This window comes from Eleginops maclovinus, chromosome 5 (assembly GCF_036324505.1).
Source record: "Eleginops maclovinus isolate JMC-PN-2008 ecotype Puerto Natales chromosome 5, JC_Emac_rtc_rv5, whole genome shotgun sequence".
Lineage (NCBI taxonomy): Eukaryota > Metazoa > Chordata > Actinopteri > Perciformes > Eleginopidae > Eleginops > Eleginops maclovinus.
The window spans coordinates 17,806,034-17,831,321 of NC_086353.1; the positions used below are offsets into that span (position 1 = coordinate 17,806,034).

General features: G+C 39.1%; 2 protein-coding genes across 2 annotated transcripts; both read right to left on the reverse strand.

Annotated features, from left to right (window-relative positions):
* Positions 1-7,985: 7,985 nt before the first annotated feature.
* On the reverse strand, positions 7,986-20,397 carry slc25a10b (solute carrier family 25 member 10b). The gene is made up of 11 exons (XM_063883598.1): positions 19,856-20,397; positions 15,848-15,967; positions 13,596-13,710; positions 13,405-13,453; positions 12,889-12,930; positions 12,757-12,800; positions 12,606-12,676; positions 11,064-11,156; positions 10,901-10,978; positions 10,722-10,778; positions 7,986-9,828 (listed from the first exon to the last, which is right to left on the reverse strand). Exons 1-11 carry the CDS (start codon positions 19,943-19,945, stop codon positions 9,727-9,729), a joined length of 861 nt encoding a protein of 286 aa, XP_063739668.1. The 5' UTR covers positions 19,946-20,397; the 3' UTR covers positions 7,986-9,726.
* Positions 20,398-22,400: 2,003 nt separating this feature from the next.
* On the reverse strand, positions 22,401-24,976 carry LOC134864046 (claudin-9-like). The gene is made up of 2 exons (XM_063882788.1): positions 24,847-24,976; positions 22,401-24,260 (listed from the first exon to the last, which is right to left on the reverse strand). Exon 2 carries the CDS (start codon positions 24,051-24,053, stop codon positions 23,385-23,387), a length of 669 nt encoding a protein of 222 aa, XP_063738858.1. The 5' UTR covers positions 24,054-24,260; positions 24,847-24,976; the 3' UTR covers positions 22,401-23,384.
* Positions 24,977-25,288: the final 312 nt, after the last annotated feature.

Sequence of the window (25,288 nt, forward strand, 5' to 3'; positions counted from 1 at the left end):
TTACATGTGTATGCTACTCTACAATAATAACAAGACAATGTGGTTCATCATTTTCCAGAGAGACTTCATTCAGGGTCAGTGCCCATTAATTATCAGCATGACCTCGCTGATTCTACAAGCAGTCGTCTTGAGTGAATCTTTGCAAAACAAAATTATAAAGTCAAATTTAGGCTGCAAACAGCTGCACCGCTTTTACAGTGTGAACATTGGGACTGGGCAAACAACTGTATGGAGTGTTATGCCCTAAAAATGACATATTGTAAATCTTGCACCCCTTCCTGTGTGCAGTAGCTTCAAACCTTTATAAACAGTTGTGCTTATAAACATTCCTTAACTTTAAAAGAAACGTCTCATTCATGACAAACAATGCTTGGTCACGTGAAAGGCATTCCAGTGCAAAAGCTTCACAGTCTGCCAAATTCTTAGATTGACATTGAGCCATTTTACTGACTTATACCTCATTCTGAAAAGCTTGTAAGTAGTGAGGCATTTTCCCCTTGAATCCAGCAAGAATGTAGGCTGAATGGGCCATCATGGCTGCCATGGCCTTTGAATAAGAAGAACAAAAGGCTTCAGGATATTCTGAATTTAATTTTTGCTCATTCCTGGATATGTAAATGATAATGCATTAATCTAAGTCCGGGCTCAGTGCTTTTAGATAGTGCAGTCCTCTGGTCAAATTATGAATGATCTCATTTCTATGTGTTATTGCCATTTTACCTCTGCCTCACCCTCTGTCATAATGTGGATGGTACTTTATGAAAAATGCAATTTAATATCATAATGACCTCTGAACTGGAGCTGTTGCAGCCTGTATGTGCTTAACACAGACCAGGACCTTTAGCAGATTATGCTCAGATGTATAAACTACAGTACAGCACAGAAACACAGCACCAACATTTACCCATCCCCCGTCATTAAGTTAACCTTCACATGTGCAAACATACACAACCATGTATAATTTTGAAGTCTATTTACACTTTTAATTCTGTGTGATTTATCTATTCACTGTGATGGATAAACTGAGATTCAAGCAGTGCAACCAGGATCCATTTCAGTTCCAGGGAGACTCAAAAGCTGTAAAAATCAGAAAATATATTCAAATTTTTCTGTGATCTGGCAATATTTTATTGGATGAACAAATAATGAATTTACTTAAGCCTCTCTCTTTCCCACCTACACACACACTTAAACACAAAAACATACACATACACAAAAACCCAACCCACACGCAGTTTAAATATTTCAAATATGTTGTGTTATATAACTAGCATTTTCTTACGATTGACTTCACGAGTCTCGATGAGGAGACAAACCAAAGGTCCATTGTGATCAGAGCTGATGTCTATGAAGAAAAGCAACTTTTTTTCCGCTTGGAATACATATCAAGTTTTTCTTATTCCCTAAAGTGATCACTGCAAAACTATCTGAGTCATTTGATGCTACGGTTGTGAATATACTGACAGCGCTGATCTGAGGTTCATAAAGATGTATCTGGGCTATTAACTTGTAAACATTGTGCAGATGGCAGATCTTCAGCATAATAGGACTCTTTGTTACCATCTGCTCAATTTGTTTGATTTATTCTTAATTTCCCTCGCCAGTTGTGACGAAGCTTCCTTCAATTTTCATCTGTTTGTGTGTGTGTGTGTGTGTGTGTGTGTGTGTGTGTGTGTGTGTGTGTGTGTGTGTGTGTGTGTGTGTGTGTGTGTGTGTGTGTGTGTGTGTGTGAGAGAGAGAGAATTAAAAAAGAAAAATGAAGTGTCACGTTAGTCAGACTCCCAATATTGTTTAAGTGTTAACCGATGGATGTGTCGCATCACCACTCAAGTTACACATTTGATGCATGCTAAATTTCAGTTATTTATGTGTATAAAGTACATCTATGAGGTTCCCAATACCGTAAAGGAAATAAAATGTATCGCTGCAGTACACTCACTCCATCGTTACCCACAAACCTTTCATTTCTGATTAAAAAAGAAGAAGGACAACAATGAACTCGCCCCCACGGTCATTATCAGCATCACCATGAGGTCTCTTTTTCCTCGGCGCCTTTTGATTTCCGCCACCACTCAACTGGTACCATCAAGCACTCAAAAATCCCTCCTTTTGCTTTTCATTTATGTATTTTTCCACTTCCACTATTTTCAGTTTACCTCCCTGATGGTCAGTGACATCAACATATAATCCACTCTCTGTGCTGAGGGGATCATTACCCAGAGTTCTCTGTCTGTAATTTTATGCTGTATGTCTCTGAAACCTTCTCCAAATGAAGTAAAAATAAGATCTAAACAACTTAATATCTTAATACCCTTTTTTTCCTCAACATTCACAGCAGAACATCTTAAAAGTGTTATTATCATTATCAAGTTATTTTTTGTATTATGTGTGCATATATGGAAGTGTTGTTGTTCAGCTGTAAACAGATGTTGTTTTGAGGGAAAACCCTTGATAGAGATGAGTATGGAGTGACAAGGCACACAGAATGTTCTTGCTTTCACTTTTGTTTGTACAGCATTCAATCCACAAGTGTCTGTAAATGTTTAGCTTTTAAATAGTATGAACTGCAAGCTACCTTGAAACTAGATACTTTGAATTGCCTTATAGATTAAACTACTAGATGATGTCTTTGACTCTGTGGATTTCCTGTATTCTATTTGTCTCTAAATGGTTGCTAGTCTCTCTAAAGGCGTGGGGTTCTTGTATAGATGAACTGCATTCTCTTCATTGGCCCTGCTGTTGGGGGCCATTAAGGGTGAAGCTTTTTCCCAAGGACACATCGACCTGTTTACTGCAGGGGCTGGGATCGAACCACTACTTCAGTCGTGAGTATGCTGGTTGTGTGGGTTCCTTTTGTTCCAAGTTCTTCATAGGAACAGAGAGCCTGTCCTCAAAAGTTACATTTAAAAAAAGTGAGGAGACAATGACCAAAGCATGTGGAGCTGCTCACTCACCATGAAGTGATGTTTTCCTGAAGGTTTTAGCTTAGAATTATTTTGTATTTAGATTTTTTTTATGTCTGGCATTTAATGGCAATGTTTTTGTTAGGATAAGATGCTAAACACATTCGACAGAATAAAATAAATCAACATTAGGAAAATGTATATGGTCATCCTCCAGTGACCGTCAAAAAGATACGATACAATAGAAGCAACATCCCACAAAAACACACCTAGTCCTCTTCATTTACACATACAAACACACACATCCTACATCCAAAAATGCTTGCCATTGTAGCCTTGTGCAAGGTTCATGTAAACAGACACATGCATTTCTTTCCTGGCACCCTAAAGTGTCCCAGGGCAATGTTGTCAGCCAGCTTGAGGGTACCCTTTTTGCAGCTGTTTCGAAAGGAGTTCTCCACAGACGGACCCTCCGTATTGGACCAGATCCTAGACTGAGATGTCAGGCAGACTGAGCCCCCTTAATGGTGGAGCAGAATATTCGATTGAAGATTTCCTCACTAGCTCTGAATGACCTTATCTTACCTCTGTTGAACTACTGCAGATAAAGTCCACGTGGAGGGTAGAGGACAGTTATTTGTCTATGTTCACCCCAAGGTATTGGAATTATTATGTTTACCTTATAGGTTTGAGAGAGATTTTAAACCAGAGCAATACTTGTAGTCTCTTCTCTGTTCTGAGTAGAGGGTATTTAGCATTCAGATCAGATGGTGTAAAAGTCGAAAAGCTAACTTGTGGAGCGCCACAGTGGAGGAGATGTGGATTAAATTCCAACTGTTGCATTTTGAAGAGCAGTAAGTGCAAACTAGTATGGGTTCAGTCTCTGTCTTGAGAGAACATGTCAAACAGGATTCTCTCCTCATTAATGAAAAGGTTAGGGCCAGAAGTCGACACATTGTCTCCGATGTCTTCATTAATGTAAAGGTAAGGGCCAAAGGTTGAGAATCATTACACTCTTTCAAGAGTCTCACTCAACTTAGAGTATGTCAGATAATTGATGGTGTTTGCATAGTAAAACAGCCCCCTCTTAGTGTGGTCAAAGGGTTGAATTCAAACGCTTTGCTTGTAGATTGATAGGAAGTGAGGAGGTACAGTATATTTTTCGTATAGAGCAGGTATAGAGTATAGAGTATAGTATAGAGCAGGGCATCTGGAAATTGATTTAATATATTTTGCATTCATTCAGTTATTTGTCCAGTAGGGACAATGAATGTAGTAAAAGGTGCAGGGGTATTAAACGCCTTGACTGTGATCTGTCAAATCTTTTTCTGGATATATGAATAAATAATTATTGAAAAAACCTTGAAAATGAGTCGAGCATAACACAACCTAAGTATCCCTCTGTAGACATGAAATGATGTTTTTAAACCCCCTCACATTTCAGTGTGTTGCTATGCAGTGTTATATACCAGATTCAATAATTAGTTCTGCCTTGAATGTTAAGCATCTAAATCTGGAAACAAAACATGAACATGAATAGGAATATGCATATGCAAATGATATGAGCTGGTGTATGTTTTTCTCTCCTCACATTTCTAAGACATATGGTTTTAATAGCTATTCCCTGTATTGCTTTAATGCCCTCTGAGACACTGCCACAACAATCTGCAAGTAAGAGCATGCACGCACATCCAGACCATGAGGCGATGACCCTGAAAGTGAGCAGATGAGGAAATCTACAAATAATTAAATTGCACAATTCAAGCCTCGAATTATTTTACCCTGGAAGTAAATCATTCTGAACAATTGTAAAAGTGAAATTGTAAAAGTAGAGAAACTGTGCGTCAATCGGAGCAAGGGAAGGGAAAGCGGAGACACAAGATCATTGGGTTATTAATGGAAGGTTCACAGACACACATCCCTTCAATCACACTTAAGACGGAAACTAAATTGAAGTCAGCTTGAACTCATAGATCAGTCCTTTCAGACAAATAAGGCGTGAGTGCACATATACATACAACACACCCACAACGACATACATTTGCTCTATTCGTATTAAATTCCAACCCCCATCATCCTGCCTCTCCCTCAATAACCCCTACAACAAACAGAGACTTGTAACAAAAGAGGAAACAGGTAGTTAAACCACTCAGAGGCTCCTTGTCTCTGATACCTCAGTTGTTTTTGATTTAGTAGAAGAAGAGCAATCAGTGTGTGAGGTTGCAGGTCAGGAGGGATTATCTCCTGGGTCATAAATCACAAAGCCTGCTTTTTTTCTTAACACCGCTCATCAGAGGAAAACTCATTCTGATCCACGCTAACGACCACACACCCTGCACACAGCAACATTTGCAGCTCCTTGCTGTTTGTCCCACTGCCAGCCACAGTGTAAGTTATGATCACTCACATATTCCTCCCAGCAGAAATGTAATGTGGGTGTCAGAGAGAGGTTCTTTCCCCTGTTACACACCAAATTTATAACCCTCATTTTTGTAGAGGGATCAGTCTTAATAGTAGTGCTGAAATATGTGTTCTGGTTTGTGTGTAAGAGAGAAATAGACACACTGCCCCCTAGCATTTAAAATACTCTTTCCTAACGAGAAATACCAATACTCCTTCTCTGTTCCAGATGTGTCTGTTATTTAGTTTCCTTCCTCTGTCTGTGTAGAGTGAAGGACATACAGCTCCGGAAAAAAATAAGAGACACTCCAAATGTTTCTTACGTCTTTATCTCTACATGTAATGCAGCCATTACCTGTTGAATTTCAATACAGTAGTTTATAGAATACGATAGAAAAAAAACCTCAAAGACATACCTTTAAATCATAAAACAAGAGAAAATGATAATGTTGAAGTGGTCTCTTAATTTTCCGGGGCTGTATTTCAGTCCTCTATCTTAACAATATAAATGGATGAAATGTGTTGCTAAAATGTTTAGCAACAGTGGAACATATTTGTAGATTTAATTTAATAGTGGTGCTGAATGTTTCATGCTTTGTCAATGTGCTGTTTCAAAGGACAAGCATGCAAGTGTTTACTCAATTGTTAACATAACTCAACTACAGAGGTTTAAAGGCCAATTAAGTTTGCGTCTGCTTGTCTGCAAGGGTCCCCCATGTCGAGGGTGTACGTGCAGCCCAAAGACTTGTGACAGCGCAGACTGCGTGCCTACACTAGACTCCTGTATTTTTCCAAACTGAAGTCCAGTTGGTGACGTACAGTATGCACCTCTAAATTGTTTGCCAAAATGAAGAAAGAACATTGTTTTGCAAAAGGGATGTTTATAGAGATTTGCTATTAAGATTGGACCTTAATTGAATATTACGGTCATTGCCGACATTGCGTGTCATTTGGTCAACACTTTTATCCAAAGTGACTTAAATCTAATATAAAACACTCACTGAGCCACAGATGCCCATACACATTTGTCTTTGAAGGAATGCAAAGACAGCCAAACTGTAATGGAACCAACTGGAATAGAGTTCTGATCAGTGGAACTCCAGACCAACACGGTTACTCAATTGTAGTATGAATGAAACCATTTCATTACTTTTTGTTTATGGAAACAAAATAAATGTCTGGCATGTTTATTTGTATCTACAGCTGGGATTAGACATTTGATTACAAGTGGTCCCTCACTGACACGTGCCAGTAGATGTCCTATTTTCAGCCAATATAAGCCATATTTATGACAACAAAATGTGTAATCAAATTCAACCAGGCGTTTGACAAGCACATCTGATCCCTTTAACAGAGTGTTAAATTCAGAGTTCAATTTAATGGTCCATAAAATTATGGAAATCAGTGTTTTCATTCTTATGGTACAGCAAGATTGATTGCAGCAACACAAGCGATCCATTTATTTTAAAGCCATGATTCAACTACATTCAACAATAAAAAGTGATTTAAAGAAAAGGAAGAACAGCTACAGCTAGGATTTCAATTGAATTCTAGTTGTACGTCCTAGAATCAATTGTCTGGTTGTTTCATCAATGATCCGAGCGAGCTGAAAGACCTGGTTCTTGCCGGCATGAGCACAGCCTCCTGAGCCATCTTACACTTACATTTCAAAAACAATCGCTCCTTGCTACACCGAGTGTGGCCTGTACGGCAATTTAATGTATATGACACGTCTAATAAAAAAGCTGATAGATGATTTACATTTTTCATTCACATGTAGATTTTGACTTTGTGTTTTCCCGCCTCAACAGGACCTCCTTCATTAGGATGCAGCGTGTGAACTTTGAAGTGAGCCTTTCAATCAGAGCACTTTAAATCATCCGACACCTGGTCTTCACTTTGTGTGGCTGATGGCAGCTGGAAACAACAGGATCATTATGCCTGAAGTGTAACAGACAATCTGGTGGACGCAGGTGAGCATGCACATCAATGTGATGAATGTGTGTGTTATTGACGCACTGAAGATCTCAAGTAATCTCCCATTGTTGTTTGCATAACACTGATCTGTTTCACTCAATTATTTTTTCTAGTCATTGATTTTATTTAATGTCTCATATCACACAAAAACTACTTTTTCTAACCTTCCCACACCCACATTTTGATCCCCATGTTCCCACTGACACACAGTATAATCTGCTTTAAAGTTGGTACAGCTGTTGGCTTTTGTCCAATGCACATGTCCAATAGATACAAATCAACATTAGCAATAACTTGGAGGCATGTTCGTCTTGATCTGATGAATTTAAGGTCCAATATTTTCTCTTGCCTGGGAACTAGCTGCATCTCCAAGCTCATAGCTGATGCCTTTTTTTGAGGAACCCTGGTCCCCAGGTCTCTGTGACAAAACTAGCTCGAAGCTAGAAATCCTACAGGATAAAGCTCGATTCACAGTCACTGCAGGCATTATAATCAGCCATTGGCAGCGACACAAAGATATTCCAGTTTGATAATGACATGGATCTAAACTGACCATAAAGCAGATTTATGAAATTAAAAAATAATCATTTTCAAATACGAATCTAGTACGATTAACATCCAATCTGGTTTCCTAGCAAAATCAAAGTTTATACCTGACAAAGTGCTTTAAGGTAAATGGTGGAAAATAACAAAAAAATAAATATATTTGCCATTAGTATTTTAATTCCAAAATCATTAGTAAGTGATCTACAACATATACATTTACAACACCCAGCACTGAGGGTCCCTCCAGTTTAATTTCTGTGCATATAAATAAAGCTGGGGTTAACATTGATTACTATGGCTGATCAGTGCCTCACATTATTGAGGGACGCCTGAACATAAGAACCTGCATAATTACAGTCAGAGGTTGTTTTATTTATTTGTTAAACTCATCCATGGTTAAAGGTTTTTCAGGATTCATTTAAGTTGTTGGCAATGGTATTGTTTACACGTTCCTACACTGCCCTCTGGAGGACAGATTTTAGGGCAACATGACTCGACGAGGTCTCTGTCAACAGAGCAGGCACAGCGCAGGAAAAGCATTGAATCGAAAAGGCCAAACATATCGTACTATGAAGAGTAACAGTTAAGATTGGCATTAACATTGTAGATTCAAAACATGAACCTGTTACAGTATGCAGCATGTGTTTCTACGCAGCAGTTAGTAAGTACAAGTCCAGGGATTTTAATAAAGTGCCTTATAAAACAGTAGCATCCTGAGTCATAAAGTCTGACAGGCATTCAGCTAAACGAAACAGTTATTTAACGGATGGAAATGCTACATCTACACTTTTACAGTCCAGTGGTCCTCTACAGGCATCTCTACTCAAACAGTAAGAACTTTTTAAGAGATCAAGTGGTTGTACAGTATTTCACTGGGTCTGGAAAGAAAAAGCTAACTTCACCAGGATTTAACCAGCCTGCTCTCTTTCGCTTCACAGTTTCCTCCACACACGCCTGACTTACTTAAAAACACAAGACAAACAAGCTTGGTCCTCTTCTCTAAAACATTTCAGAGTGAAATGATGACAGAGGAATGAAGAAAAGGAGAATTGGGTCAAAAGTTGAGGACATTTTAACCTGATAGTAGTTCCAGTTATAAAACATCAATTCAGTGAACTGTGAAATCCAGGTTGCATCTCATTTGGTCACCACTGTTGGGAATGATTACTATGTAATGACATACAACAGCATTCAGTCGTGTTTCAGTAATGGCTTCTGGGAACTATAGATTTGAAAGAATGGCACTACAGGACTACACTGCGTTAGTAAGCATGTTGGATTTCTGCTATATGATAACTGGACACTAATAAAGTATTAGTGGGAGACACATTATTGGCACTTTTTAAGCAACAACTGGGGATTACACTTGTGTTAGCTCCGAAGGCTTTGTACACCACTGGTGAAACTGCTGAAATTAAAACATAACATCTGAACTGGAAATAGTTAAAAGTCAACATTTAGTGTCTGTCTTGACAGATTAATAGCTCCTTAAATGATCACATACAGTAATACATGTAATCCTGTCCCAAACTAACCCCACCTGAAATTATACTGGACATCTGCTCGAGCTAATTATAATCTTCTTTCTACATTTGCCAGGTCATTCTAATTCCAAATTTGAAGCAATTTTACAATAAGCATGTTTTTTTCTTAACATCTATGCTGATAGAGAAAACCATAGTTACTGTAATTGTACCTTCTAGAAGTTGGTGCCCATAAAAATCAACATCATTATTAGTCGTGAGATAGAGGTAGAGCAAGAAGAGAAGGGGAATATGCACAAGCACATTAAATAAGCTGTGCACCACTCCCTTTCTTCCTTTTTTGCCTATAATGCCAAGAGTATAGCGATGACGGGAGGGGGGTGTGGCTGTTTGGGGTTCAGGGTCGTAGAGCGTACTCAGGAGATGATGCGAATGCCGAAGTTTTGCTTGAGCTGCTCGAGGAAGATGAAGGTGAGCACTGTGTGAGGAATCAAGCGGATCCCTGCGGGGACGAGACCCTGTAACAATAAATGGAAATAAATTATGATTTGTAGTTTTGTCCCATTTACATCTATCAATTTTAAGATACCCTATTGTATTTTTTTGTTCTAAATCCGTTGAAAAAAAAATCCTTTCTTCAAAACATGATTTTGTCCAACAGAAAATACACAACTTTTTCAGTGCAGTGAAAAAACTGTCCTCTTCTGTAAATGGAGGTCATTTATCTCACATTTAACATGCAGGTAGTATGCTTTTAATATCAAGTGCAGCTTTTGCCGTCATAATCATATTGATGTGATGTTTTGCTTTTCGTTTAGTTTTTTAACATTTTTGTTATGGCAACCAGAGCCTTTATTGTAGGGACAGAATTGAAATGGGGGGGGAGAGACGGGGTGGCATTACTTTTTGTTTAAAATAAGAATTAAGTCATTTGGAGCTGCATCAAACATGCTGCCTCACACATTAAAGGGTCTATATGCATTTGAGGCATTTTGAGACAATGTAAACAAAAGGTGCACCAAAACCATAGCACACATGCAGTAACGGGTGCTTAGCTTCACAAAAGCATCCAAATTTGATAAGTGCAGGTACAGTGTTGAACCGCTTCTGATGCTACAGCTTACTGGCAGCTTTCAAGCTAACAAAATAAGAGAAATGGGTCAATATTTGTAAATAAGAGGGACGTTAGCTGAAAGGCTAAAGGGGAGTTGTTGTCTTGTGACTTCATCAAAGACCATCAACCAATACTAATATTATCAATAGTATGTTTTACAGTTGGCAAAAAGACAACATGCAACAGTTTGTTGGACTCGATTCTATAGAGTTTGATTAACGCATGCTAATTAGATATATTGCTGTTTTTAACCGTTGATTTAAAAAGTCTTGTGTTCTTATATTGTGTAGATTTTACCTTGTAAAATGCCATGGGACCAAGCTTGGCAGTTTCTCGTATGCAATGCCTCACCCCCTAAAGAGAAAGACACACTGGATGAGAATAAAAGCTGAGGAATGAGGGGGGGATGGACAAAGGGAAAGGGATTACAGGAGACAGTGATGAAGGGTGAGGGGGGGGGGGGGGCGTGCACTTACTGTGTACTCGCCCTTCGAGCTCATGAGCCTCGTCTTTAGTACGTCCAGAGGCTGACACAAGAATGTAGCACAGCCTCCCTGCGGGGAAACAGATCATTAGTTTAAAGGGTCGTGTAAACTTTACACTGAGCCACACAACACAAGAACAACACCTGATACTCACAGCGATGAAGCTGGAGAGAAAGTGTGTGAGTATGTTATCCCCCATCATGCCTGTGCCCAGCACCAGCTGCTTGGCCTGGTCGTAACACGCCAACTGAAGGTGGGGAAAAAATAAACTGTGCCATTTCAATGATGCATTTCTTTACTACCTGAAGCTAACTGAACACACATTGCTAATGTTTCACTACAGCTCCACTTTCAAATAACTGAACAATGAGCCACAAAATATAAAGCATGAGGTGACTTCTGAGACTGAGTTATATCACCTGTGTGAAAATCATGTCATGATAATAAACAAAGACTCACCAACCCTTAACAACTTTATTTATGATTTAAGAGTACCCCAAACTCTTGTGAATTTTAGCTCATATGCCAGTATCATTGGAATATCATCCACAGAACAAAAAAAACTGAATCTCAGCATGTTTCAACCCAGTAAGTACAACACATTATGACGATACAAGGTAGTAAGGTATAACATGATAAGTTTGTTAATCACAAAAAAAAAGCTGAAGAAATACAACAAACATGTTATCGTTTTATCTGATACCGAGTCGTTTGGTGCGGCAGCAAATTTGGCTAAAACTTCCTGAAGATGTTGGGTACTAAGCGTTTTTTTATACTTGTTTATTTTATATTTTTAAAAATGTATTTCTTGTAATTGCCCTGTTGAGAAACCTGTGACCCAAGTGAGTCTTTGTATGACAACACCGTAGTTGTGTATATGAAATGACAATGAATCTTTGAATCATGAATCTGATCTAATTTGAATAAGAGACACTGAACATATGGATCGGTCGGCGGGGTTAGTTGATGGTAACGCTTTGGTTTTACTTTGTGTCAGACAGTTAAGCACATTCTCCTCCAACACTTTATTTGTGCTGTGTAACAGACTAAAAAAGCATCTGTATATCTGCAGCTATGTATCATTAAAGTCTAGTAATGAACATAATGAAGAAAAACTAACTGCTTTATTCCACTTGCATTGTAACTATGGAATCATAGGATGCTCCTTATCATGATGAGGAGAAATTCTGTAATACATTCAGCTCCCTCCAGGCAGCTTTCAAAAAACATACCTTACACTTCATGGTGTACCTTATTGGCTTTTCAACAATTAATCCATACAAAAACTCTTGACTTTTTTCAACTAATAAAAAGTTTAGAACCTCTGGGCTTGCTCTCCAACACCGACTTCACAAAGCTAACTGAGGCTGAGGTTATATGGAGTCATGCATTATGCATTGTTTGACAGGAATAATTTGTTAAATTGGTTCAGCATTAATAATTGAGATACCTCTACTTTAACTCAATTGATACCATTAGCTAAATGAAAGGAGATTCTGATTGATTATGGATTCTGAAATGGACATAGCATTTAACATGATCATAAAAAGCCTGCTTAGTGTATTTAAGAGAAAACTTTATCTAAATTGTGATTATAGAAACAGACAGTTCCTCTTCACTAGCCTGAACATCACTCGGGTCCGTTTAACACCTGCAGGGAATTTAAAAAGGCTTTAATATACAGTATGTGACTTGCCTGTCCGACAGTGACCATGGCTCCTCTGCTGGAGGCCATGGTGGCTCCAGAGAACAGTCTCCTCAGACCCTCTGCGGGACCAGACAGTCAGAGGTCAGACATGATCCAACAGTTTGCTTTACACAAAGTCACACATTGCTCAAGGATTTACCTTCTCTGAAGACTCTGAAGAGCCCATCGATGGCATGTTTGTAGCTGAAAGGGAATTATGCAGGGTTTAAATACAAAAAGAGATTTAGAGGATCTAAACTTTTTTTAATCTATAGCAAGTTACAACACTCACTTCCTCCTCAGCTCTGGTGGTAGTTTCATGTCATTCTGCATCCTATATTAAATTAAAGAAAGTAATTGATTTTTGTTACAGGGGAGAAACGCATAATTTAGATAGTTGAGAAAGTCCAACCAGTGTGAGTGGTACATTTAGACAGTTGAAGCATCTCCTCATTTTGTAAAAAAAATACATCTGAATACCCAAGTTAGCCCAACAGTAGCAAATGGTATTCTTGTCCAGAACGTGATCTGCACTCATATTTTTGGATGCCATTTTAGTGTTAACTTTTGTAATACAAGCAAAGAGACTTTGCTTTGCACAATGGAACAGGTTTAGGAAGTTCTGTGTTTGAGCTTAAGAAGAGCATATACACTTCCTAGCAACCCAGAAGTGGAGCATACAAATCCAGAAGAAAAGGTCTCGTATGTCCGGTGAAATGACAGAAGGAAAACAGTTTTGACAGCAGCGGTGCTTTCCCGTTAAATAATCAGTATATAAATCATTGTTTGGATGGTAATGTAATGTTACCTGACATTCACCATGTCTGCAGGCGTGCCTACAAATCCTCCAGTAAAACCTGTTGGCAGAAAAAAAGGTTGGCACACAATCTGGTATGGATTACACTGCAAGTGTGTGTGTGTGTGTGTGTGTGTGTGTGTGTGTGTGTGTGTGTGTGTGTGTGTGTGTGGAGAAGGGAGGCAGAATATGTGTGTTCCTACCTCCGAAGGCTCCCAGCAGGACCTTCTGGTAAAAGGGCATGGGACCCTGGCTTGTGCTGCCCATCATGTCCCTCACCGTCTCATAGATGGCGAATCGAGTGAGTGAATAGGACATCTGGGAGGAGAGGAGAGGAAAAAAGAATGAGTATCTCTCACTGTTTTCACCATTTTAAAAAGTAATTTCTTCAATCACTAGGAGGCGCCTTTGGCAACACAACCATTTAAATGTTTTAGCTGTGATTCAAACTTTTCTAAAACTAACCCAAAAACTAACATTTTGGTAACAATAGAATGAAAATTTCCCATGTCAATATTTCCACATTCTAAATCAGCCATCACACTGAGGCAGCAACATATGAATGTATTCAAATCTCATTATAAAAGTAACCACAAACCTGTTCCTACAGTGGGGCAAAAAAGTATTTAGTCAGCCACCAATTGTGCAAGTTCTCCCATTTAAAAAGATGAGAGAGGCCTGTAATTTTTATCATAGGTATACCTCAACTATGAGAGACAAAATGAGAAAAAAAAAAATCCAGAAAATCACATTGTAGGATTTTTAAAGAATTTATTTTCAAATTATTGTGGAAAATAAGTATTTGGTCAATAACAAAAGTTCATCTCAATACTTTGTTATATACCCTTTGTTGGCAATGACAGAGGTCAAACGTTTTCTGTAAGTCTTCACAAGGTTTCCACACACTGTTGCTGGTATTTTGGCCCATTCCTCCATGCAGATCTCCTCTAAAGCAGTGATGTTTTGGGGCTGTCGCTGGGCAACACGGACTTTCAACTCCCTCCAAAGATTTTCTATGGGGTTGAGATCTGGAGACTGGCTAGGCCACTCCAGGACCTTGAAATGCTTCTTACGAAGCCACTCCTTCGTTGCCCTGGCGGTGTGTTTGGGATCATTGTCATGCTGAAAGACCCAGCCACGCTTCATCTTCAGTGCCCTTGCTGATGGAAGGAGGTTTTCACTCAAAATCTCACGATACATGGCCCCATTCATTCTTTCCTTTACACGGATCAGTCGTCCTGGTCCCTTTGCAGAAAAACAGCCCCAAAGCATGATGTTTCCACCCCCATGCTTCACAGTAGGTATGGTGTTCTTTGGATGCAACTCTGCATTCTTTCTCCTCCAAACACGACGAGTTGAGTTTTTACCAAAAAGTTCTATTTTGGTTTCATCTGACCATATGACATTCTCCCAATCCTCTTCTGGATCATCCAAATGCCCTCTAGCAAACTTCAGACGGGCCTGGACATGTACTGGCTTAAGCAGGGGGACACGTCTGGAACTGCAGGATGTAAGTCCCTGGCGGCGTAGTGTGTTACTGATGGTAGCCTCTGTTACTTTGGTCCCAGCTCTCTGCAGGTCATTCACTAGGTCCCCCCGTGTGGTTCTGGGATTTTTGCTCACCGTTCTTGTGATCATTTTGACCCCACAGGGTGAGATCTTGCGTGGCGCCCCAGATCGAGGGAGATTAGCAGTGGTCTTGTATGTCTTCCATTTTCTAATAATTGCTCCCACAGTTGATTTCTTCACACCAAGCTGCTTACCTATTGCAGATTCAGTTTTCCCAGCCTGGTGCAGGTCTACAATTTTGTCTCTGGTCTCCTTTGACAGCTCTTTGGTCTTGGCCATAGTGGAGTTTGGAGTATGACTGTTTGAGGTTGTGGACAGGTGTCTTTTATACTGATAACGAGTGGAGGACAGAGGAGCCTCTTAAAGAAGAAGTTACAGGTCTGTGAGAGCCAGAAATCTTGCTTGTTTGTAGGTGACCAAATACTTATTTTACCGAGGAATTTACCAATTAATTCTTTTAAAATCCTACAATGTGATTTCCTGGATTTTTTTTCTCATTTTGTCTCTCATAGTTGAGGTATACCTATGATGAAAATTACAGGCCTCTCTCATCTTTTTAAATGGGAGAACTTGCACAATTGGTGGCTGTGACTAAATACTTTTTTGCCCCACTGTATGTCATCAGTCAAAATTCTCTCACTGCAACCAAAACCATGACTACATTATTGTTTACTCAAATTTCTGTCAGAAAAACAAAAGATGAAAAAATCCAACAAAAAATCTGTTGCCTGGTTTTATATTGATACCATCTTGGTCAAGTCTCGCTCACAAAAGAGGATGCCACCCTCCGTGACACTTACCGGGTCAGATACAGGTGAAAAAACAACTAATCTCAAACATGTCAAAAACAAAGGCAGATGAACATTAGGCATGCAAACTGACATACCTGTCTACAAAGGGAGGCAGAGAGGCCACTATAAAGAGCCAGCACACCATCGCTCTTCACCACATGAATGGCCATCCCCATCATCCTCTTCTTCACCTCCTGCTGCGTCTGCAGGTGTACCTGGAAATACAGTCATGTTTGCATTGGGGTTATTTACAATACAAATGTGGCACTGAAGTGACATAAATAATAAAGAAACGGTTTGACAGAACACAGACACAGCACATCGATAAACATGAGACTTTGTGGTTCTGTTGGGGCTGACACAGCAACATCACTTTTTGGGGGGTAATGTGAGACCTCCCTTCAAATATATTTGGTCAACTTCGCTCTGCATCTTCCAATCGGCTTGCTACTTCCTCACTGCAAAGGGGAACCAGGTACACCTTAACAAAGACACTCCTTTTTGCTATACTGGCTCCAAAATGGTGGAAGAGTTTCCCACTGATATTAGGACCGTGGAGAGCCTCCTTGCAAACTGAAAACCCACTTGTTCGCTTGTACCTTGGCGATTAATCAAAAACGCACTAAAGAATTTTACTGAAGCACCAGCACTTACATTACAATGATATTGTTTGAAGTAAAGATGTCAGCACTGTTTTTGTTGTCCTTAATATGTATCTTTATGGTTTATTGTACTTATTGTATGTCGCTTGGAAAAAAGCATCAGCTAAATGCTATGTAGTTTAATGTAATCTCAACTCGATGTGTCAACGTGTCAACTCTTAAAATGGTATTTCAGCACTTCCATGATATTGGGAGACTTGATAGAAAAACATTTTTAAAAAATCAACTAAAAACAACTAGTCTGAGCAGAGCAAGATATCCAGACATATTTATTTAGTTTGGTTAACAGTCCAAAAATCACTGGATCCTAGACATCCCATTATGCAACTCAAAACCCTTTTTAATTAGACCCTTTGCTGTCTGGTAAACATCCATGACTTCAGACTCCACACTTCCATTTTGTAACGCAGGCTTACTGATAAATAGATTTGACCCTTAATGACATCACTGTGAATTGTATTTACTCTGATTTGAAAATGCTTCACAGACAAAAAGGAATTTCACAAGCAGAGTAAAACTGACCACAGTGAGGAGGAAGAGAGTAATGTCACACGGGCATAGGTTATGACCCATTCACAAGTTTACCTATTTTTTAAGGTGTGTGTGTGTGTGTGTGTGTGTGTGTGTGTGTGTGTGTGTGTGTGTGTGTGTGTGTGTGTGTGTGTGTGTGGTCCTTGTCAGACGCCTTCGCAACTCTATAACGTAGCCTTTGTCCTCTGTTCTAATCAGTAACTCAGTTTGAAGGCCATTAAGGACATCTTCAAAAAACAATGTTTTAGCATCTCATCACTAACCTTTAAACATAAATATATATATATATATTATTTCTTACTGAGATTCATTGATCATAAGATATTTGTAACAGTGTTAAAGGTTAAACGGCAAAATCCCAACAAATCGGAATTGATGCGCAACTTTGTGTTAGATTAATAAATGTTCATAATGACATCTATCATTTGTCAATACATCTTGTTTTATGGACTTTACAATGCTCTGGAATTATTGGTAACCTTTAGATTTTACTAGTGAGGAAACAATCCTACCCAGACACCACTAAGATCTAATTCTACAATATGTAAAAGTAAAATAATAATATTAGTGTAGCTTCATATTTATCTGTGCAGACCTTATGAATGACGCTTTCAAGCTTAAAACTATCCGTAAAAAAGTCAGTAGGATCCCTCTCAGGAGCAAAATCAATCCAAAAGTTGATGATATATTCAAATCTGGTTCAAAATGTTGGACCGCCAAAAAAACATTTCCATTTTCCATTAGATGGTGTTACAAAGTGAAATCTTCAATTCTCTCAGATAACAGGGCACAATCTTTTATGAGCAAGGCTTCATTAGAATAAAAACTTAAAATACTACAAGATTTCAGGGAATTTAATCTAGACATATTGAGTAAAAACTCTGGTATAATCCTTAAAGCTCTGATAAAAAGGAACCAAAATCTGTTGTGCAAACGCGTTAAGCCATCAGCAAGCGAATGTGTAGAGGAACACGCGCACACAGTGGTGAAATATTACAACCAGATAGATTAGTTGACAAGTGTCTGGCTGAAAGATTGTCTTTTTAGTTGAGGTCAAACAAAACCTGTCGATGGATAACAACAATAGGGCAGTCTTGGAGTGTAATGGATATCTGGGTTATCAGTGAAAAAGAAATCCCTACACCATGACTAAGCAATCTTTGCAATGTAATATCTGTGTTTGGTAAAGCCCTACTTCCCTGCTGTAAACCACACTAACATAATTATTCCCTCTTTCAAATTACATGTTAGGCTTTCTAAATTTAGAGGCCGTTCTGTAAGCTTTCACAGGAATATGGTAACTGTGCAGCATTATGAAGCAACTCTCTAAGCTTTGTTAACTACATTGTCACCATTTGCCTCTCTGGTGAAATCTCTTAAATTTCGTCAGGGTTGCTAATGTAACAGTTCTGGTAGAACCCTTCACCATAACTACACTTTAAGAAATCAAGATTCAAAAGCTACCAACAACACAAATATGTATGAAATGCTCTCTAAAAGTTAATTGGATTTATAGATTATAGAGGAGTCCACACTCTAAAGTCTTACTTACTAAAAAACACACAATAGTTCTTTGCATTTAACTCCCACCCATTGACCCAGATCATGTGCACTCAATCTGGCAATTTAGCTCTCATAAAAAGCCTTGTGTCACACTCGAGAATTTTTAAACTGGTGGGAACAGATTTCGCTAACTGTGTTGGTTATTACCGGTATGTCGTTTTGTAAGCATCAATTATTTGGATTGAAAATGAGAAATTACTTAGATTTGGGGGGAGCTAATATCCTTACCATCCATTATTCTATCCTATTATTGTTGAATTTCTTCTTCATTTTTGTAAAAGTTTATGGTGGAATTCACTTGCTTAGTTAGCTAGCTTAGTACTGCAACTACAGCACCCAACAGAAAAATATATTCGTGGTTTAATTATACCTTAAATGTATCTGGCCTCACCAAACAACAAAGCAAGTTAGGGCAGTTTTGAAGCACCTTCGAGGGCATACAGCAGACATAATTAGAGTTTAAGGTTAGGGTTAGACATCTCAAAACTGCCTGAGGGGCATTTCACATTCTGAGGGTCATGTGGGGCACACTGCACTACAACCAAAGGAGAGGCGCAAATAAAGCGGGAAGCATTTTGGCATTAGGTTGCGATAAACGGGCTTACTCATGTGCAGCACAGCAAGCCAACGATTAACAAGAGTGAACATGCATGACCCAAGAAAAACCCTCTCACACACAGACATTCCTGCCTTTTAGAATTAACCTTATTATATATAAATTGGTAGATATGTCAACCAATTAATGGTTTTGGTAGACAAAGATTTATTTTGCCATGTATGTTTTTTTTAATACAACATATTCCCAAGAAAGTTGGGAGCACATTTCTGGTAAACACAATATTCAAAGCCATGCTTTAGCTGATTTATATGGAGAAACTGATGTAAAGCTCTGTCGACTAAACTGAGTAGTCAGTACATTTGTGGAGTGTGAGTCGACTATTATATTTTATATATGTTCAGAAACTGCCCTAATATGTATCTGAAATCTAGGCTACATTAAGCCATTCTGATAAATTTAATATGAATCTATGTCTTTATATTATGTTTGCTACATTAATAGCAGTTAAGGTCATTCAGGCTAACCCGCTACCACGTCCTAACCTGTGCCCTATATTTGAGCAGCCTTGCTCGGTCTGATAGAGATTGATGCCATAGCAGAGATATGTGATCCCTCAGAGTATGGCACGAGAAGCTCATTCGGCAATAGCACTCACACAGTAATATGATAATCGTCAGGAGTTGAATAACTGTAAGTTCACCTAGTAGTAGTCTGTAATGTAGTGTTGTAAGTTTTGTAAACATCTGGTGTTCAGGCCTGCTATTCTGCACATAGCAGCGAAGGGTTACCTTCAGTAGATCCAGAGGATGCGTGCAGCAGGCGGCCCCGCAGGACGCCAGCCCACCGAAGTACCAGCGTGACATCCGCTTCTCGGCCATGGCACCGTGCTATGCAGTTGTCCGATGCAGCTACAGCGGGAGCTTCCTTTCTCCTAGTCAGTCCGCCTCCTCTGCCCGCTTCCCGATTGACAGCTTGCAGTAGATGTGTTTTACAGGACACCGATAACCTCGTTAATCTTCAAACATTACGATAACAGACCGCGCCACTCACTGAGGGACTTTGGGCTCTAGCAACATCGTGCACACTCTCAAAGTGCGTGTAGAAAAACACTCTGTAAGTCTGTGTGTGTACACTGTTTGGGCTACCAGATGCAGCAGGAAGCAGCTGTGTGCAGCGGAAAAGATCTCAGCCAATTGGGACCGTGGACGGCGGAGCTGCCTACCTACCGGGCCCCGAGATTCAAAGGTCGACAGCGGGGTATGAGAATGCTAAAGACCCAAACAGCACCGACTCACACACAGCCCACGTTCCTCTCCACAAACAGTCATGCGGGTTTTAAAGAGATACGCATGCTTCCTGCAGCTGTAGAGAGGCGAAATATACACGAAATATAGACCCTGTCCCTTTAAGAGGAAGAGGAGAATAGCATTCTCAACCAGGCAGAAACTTGAAAGACCGTTGGTCTATGATTATTCACATATGACCTCGCAGGAGGGGTCACGCACACTATGGTGTTCCTACAATGAGTTTGCATTTTGGCCAAGATTGATTTTTTTTTAAAGAAAACTCTTGGATTAATTTCCATACCTTTATGTCACGTGGCCTTATGATTTAAAAGCAATGCAGACTTGTGTTACCACACTGGTAACAAAACACACCTCTCTTATTTTGGATTTAAGTGGTTTTTTTTGTTGGTTTTTTTCCATTTGTATAAATAGTGCTATGAAAAATCTGCAGTTCATTTAGTGTTAAGAAGAAAAAAACCTTGACTTTAATTTAATACAGCATACTTGGGCTAAATCAGTAGAAGTCTTCTCTTCACTTTCTATCTTGTGTGATTATTTTAAATCAGCAGTTTTTTAAATTAAATCTAAGAATTGTTTTACTATACTAGACAAGTAAGACCCACCTCTTTATTTAGGATTTCAGTGCTTTTTCTATTTTAAACACATGAAAAGTCTAATAACCTTTCTATGGCTTCCATGTCCTGTACCCTCATGACTCCAAATCAATGCAGCATTGTACATATGAATTATTATGAACAAAGGAAAAGTTCTCCATTGGAAAGATAACAGAAAGATAATAGAAGAGCTATGCAGTAAATCACAAATGGGTTGTCTTGCTTGAGCAAAGGGTACAAGAATATACACATACTAATAATAATAATAATAATAATAATAATAATAATAATAATAATAATAATAATAATAATACAGACTTGTTTGTTTGTTTGTTTTTTTAAATAAAGAGGAACTTTTAGCACACTCCAGACAGGTGCATGCAGTCCTTTTGCCCTATCCCCTAAAACAAATCCGTTCTCCTCTGTTACCCAGAGTTAGCAAGTCAGCACATGAACTACAGACAGTCACTGTTGAATTTCTGTTCCTTTTTTGGATGACTGTTGGCACCATGCTGATATAATGTCTCCAATAAAGTTGTCTCACAAATCAATTGCAGCTTCTCTCTATACTGTACTATAAAGCAATAAATTCCAATCTCGTGCCACATGCTACATTTAAGTTGCCTAATAAGAGTCCACTCAGGGTCAAACTCAGCCCTGCCCAAAGTGTAAACAGGTGACATGACATTTCTTGCTCTTAAACAATCACCGCAACATATTTGAGCAGAAAAAGAAACTGGCAATATATTAATTGTATATCAAATATCACATAGACAAGAGGTTGATAAAATCTGCAAACTAGCACCCATATGGTTTCTCCGACTTGTTTTCTATTGTAAACTTAATAGGAGTATTTAGGTTTACGTTGTCTTGTTCAATGGCTGTTTATGCAAGAGTTACTGTGTGTGTACTGCCCTCTAGTGTACTATATATGCTGTCACAACCCATGGAGGTAAAATAATGGTTTGGGCTCTATTTTGGATATAATGTTTTCAAAATACATGTGGGATTATAGTGAGTATGTAGACATTATTTCCAAAATTCCTGCACCCAAAACCAACCTGCATTTGCTCATTGTTTTTGACCAGGCTGCACAAAGAAGGCGCCTGAGGGCCATAGTAGGACCACCATAAATCCGGATTTGGCCCAGCAGATAATTATAGTAAATATAAATGATTAATATGCTGCTTTTTTGTTTTTTATAATCTGATAAATTTTAGATTTTCATTAAGGGAAATGCGGATCCTATTTTGCATCTTTTGCCTTTTTCCACTTGGACAATAGGTATTACATTTTTTTAATATGACAGGGAAAAACTTTCGGCAGAAATGTTTCTGTCTCCTTCCTCTGGCACCATAAAGTTCGAAGAAGAAGAAGAACTCCTTGACAACTTGACAGGGTGAATATACTTCTAATGGGAAAAGCCACATAGGGAAAAGCAAACATTTATATTTATTGTACATAAGTAGTTTTAAAGTCAATACAAAGAATTAGGCTGGAAAATGCAATGTCACAGTACATGTACATAATAATCATTATGTCAACTGGTAGAAGCTTTACACATTATAAGACCTGCAACATCTCTGAAATATATGTAAGACATGGCTATAATGGTGAAAATGTGTAAACTACATCAAGTCCAGATATTAAACATCAGAAACACATTTTTAAGTTAACTAAGTTAACAAAACTACTAATGCTGTATACTTTTACAAACACTTGATAATTATTTCTAATTTCAAGTTTTGATAAAAACTTTTAAACGTATACAGGAAAATTGCTGTGTTGTAACTGATATCAAAAACAGAGTACTGTGAAAATACTTATACAAAACCCAGTTAAAATGAATATAAACTTAAACAATAAAATACATTTAAATACAAAATAAAAACAAGACAAGTAAATTTGTCTCAGAAATGCCAAATGCTCAGAAACAATCATAAAAAGTAAATAACTATCATTGCCTACACATACAGTATGTTCAGTAAACACACCAACATATGCAGATATACAGTGTACACTGGCCTTCTGTACACGGACCACCCACACATACACAACACACACACACACACACACACACACACACACACACACACACACACACACACACACAGAGGCAGAGTGGAATTTAAGAAATGTGAGTCACACACATTAGTAAAGCTCTAAACATTTAAATACTCCCACAATGCATGTCAACTCCTACCCTCAGAGAAAGTTGTTGAATAATGTAAATTATACTAGAAACCCTTTGTTTTGTTCCATGTAAATGAGTGAATAAATGACTAATAACATTCACATTTTAACTGCTTAATAAGATATAAAAGCCTATACAGGGTGAATACCCTCCAATAGACGGTGACCTTGTCATTTCTTGAATCTCATGTGACAAGGTATCTCACTTGTCCAATAAAACCATCTCATACAAAAGATTTTTCCTGTGGCTTCCCCTCCCCTGCTGCACTTGTACCTGGGTTGTCCTTCAGAAGTCCAGCAAAAGCAGGCAGTCTTCCTCTGCTTTGCTGAGAGGATCCCAAATGCAGCAGAGAGCCCCCCACCAGGAGTAGCAGGCCGGCACCCCAGCCCAGGTACAGTGCCGGGCCCAGCTCTCTCTTAAAAGGCGCTGCGATATTTGGATCGTAGAAGTCCCGGATGGTTGCATGGGCGGTCCAACAGATTGGTATCAAGAACGCCAAGCCAGCCACCAGGAAGAGCACCCCTGCTATCTTACCCAGCCGAACTTTGGAGGCCTGGTTACCTTCGCCCATGCAGTGAGTGCACTTTGCCCCTGCCACCCCGAGCATGAGGGCCAGGAGGCAGAGGAGCAGGGAGAGAACAGTGAGGCCCCGGGCGGCTTGGGCAGTCACAGGCAGGGCCAGGGTGGAGTCATAGGTCTTGCACTGGATCTGGCCTGTGGATTGAGACAGGCAGTTCATCCACAGTCCCTCCCACACCACCTGTGCAATCACCAGCTCTCCACCCACGAAGGCTGACACGCGCCACAGAGGAGCCGCACACACCAATGCCCCGCAGACCCAGCCCAGTACTGCCAACACCAAGCCCAGCAGCTGAAGACCTGTTGATGCCATGGCGGCTGCAAGACACTTGAATGTGCTTTCAATGTAAGAAAAATGTTCCTTCGAATAATTTCAGTCCAGTGTTTCTTACTACAATGCTGCTGAGCACTCAGTAGAGGAAAGTCAAGTCTTCACAGAGTTTATTCAATCAGTGAAATGTCCAGTGACTGTGAGTTGTTGGAATGAGCCCCTTCTTCTCCTCAGTTTCTTGTTCAACACCTGTTTTTAGATGACAGTTTTCAATACATTAAATTCATGGAAGCACATTTTAAATGAACACATTAAAGGAATACCCCCCCCCCCCAAAAAAAAGGATAATTTCTATATAAATGTGTATGCAACCTTGAATTTATAAAGATGGTTTTACTCCTGTCTCTATGGGGAGTTGGAGTGTTTTAAATTAAATGTATAGTGGAATTGAAAAGCAAAAAAAACATAACTGGAGAGAGTTTGTCAACAAATGTTACAATTTAGTTTTGCAGCCCCAATTTGCTTCAATTCATCAAGAATTTCTGAAAAATGGGTTGTTTTTTTATTCTTCGTATGTCGTCAGTTTATATCAGAAATTCAAGCTAACAGAGGGTCAGTAATTGATACACAAATTATTATGGTTTGGTTGAAGTATTCCGTCAAGTCATTATAGATCTGAACTAATGGCATGATATTTTTTTTGTCTTTTTAATTAACGTATAATTATGGAATGTCACAGTAAAGTAATTAAGAATAACACAATTGAACTTGCTCCATCTGAATCAGTCTTTTTCATTTCCCCAATTACAGCTAAATTAAACTCTGTAAATCTTACCTTTCAATCAATAATCACACAATCAGATGTCCACAGAGGGCAGGTTGATTCTTCGTCGTTCTTGGCTGGTAAAGTCGTGTGATGTGAGTAGTTGTTTCTTTCTTCTGTTATGACTGGCCAGCTTGTCTCTGTGGATCTCATACACAGGGGTGTGGGAGGGCAGCAGTGTGTAATACTGCATACTAACCACACACACACACACACACACACACACACACACACACACACACACACACACACACACACACACACACTCACACACTGAACACACACAGCTAATTATGCAAAAAAAGGGACCGCACAAGGACACTTTGTTACAGACACTGTTGATTGCTAACATGTTGTCATATCTTGGAGTTGGAGGGGCCATATTGAAGCGATGGAGGGAGCCGAGGAAGAGATCGGAGACCCGACAAGCAGAACATGGAAAAAAACAATGTTT

Excerpts from the sequence above, each read along its gene's own strand:
- slc25a10b (XM_063883598.1), bottom strand. The coding sequence starts at position 19,945 with ATGGCCGAGAAGCGGATGTCACGCTGGTACTTCGGTGGGCTGGCGTCC. Across the intron at positions 13,454-13,595 it reads CCTGCTGGGAGCCTTCGGAG|GTTTTACTGGAGGATTTGTA; the intron begins GTAGGAACACAC and ends TTCTGCCAACAG. Across the intron at positions 12,801-12,888 it reads CCACCAGAGCTGAGGAGGAA|CTACAAACATGCCATCGATG; the intron begins GTGAGTGTTGTA and ends ATTCCCTTTCAG.
- LOC134864046 (XM_063882788.1), bottom strand. The coding sequence starts at position 24,053 with ATGGCATCAACAGGTCTTCAGCTGCTGGGCTTGGTGTTGGCAGTACTG.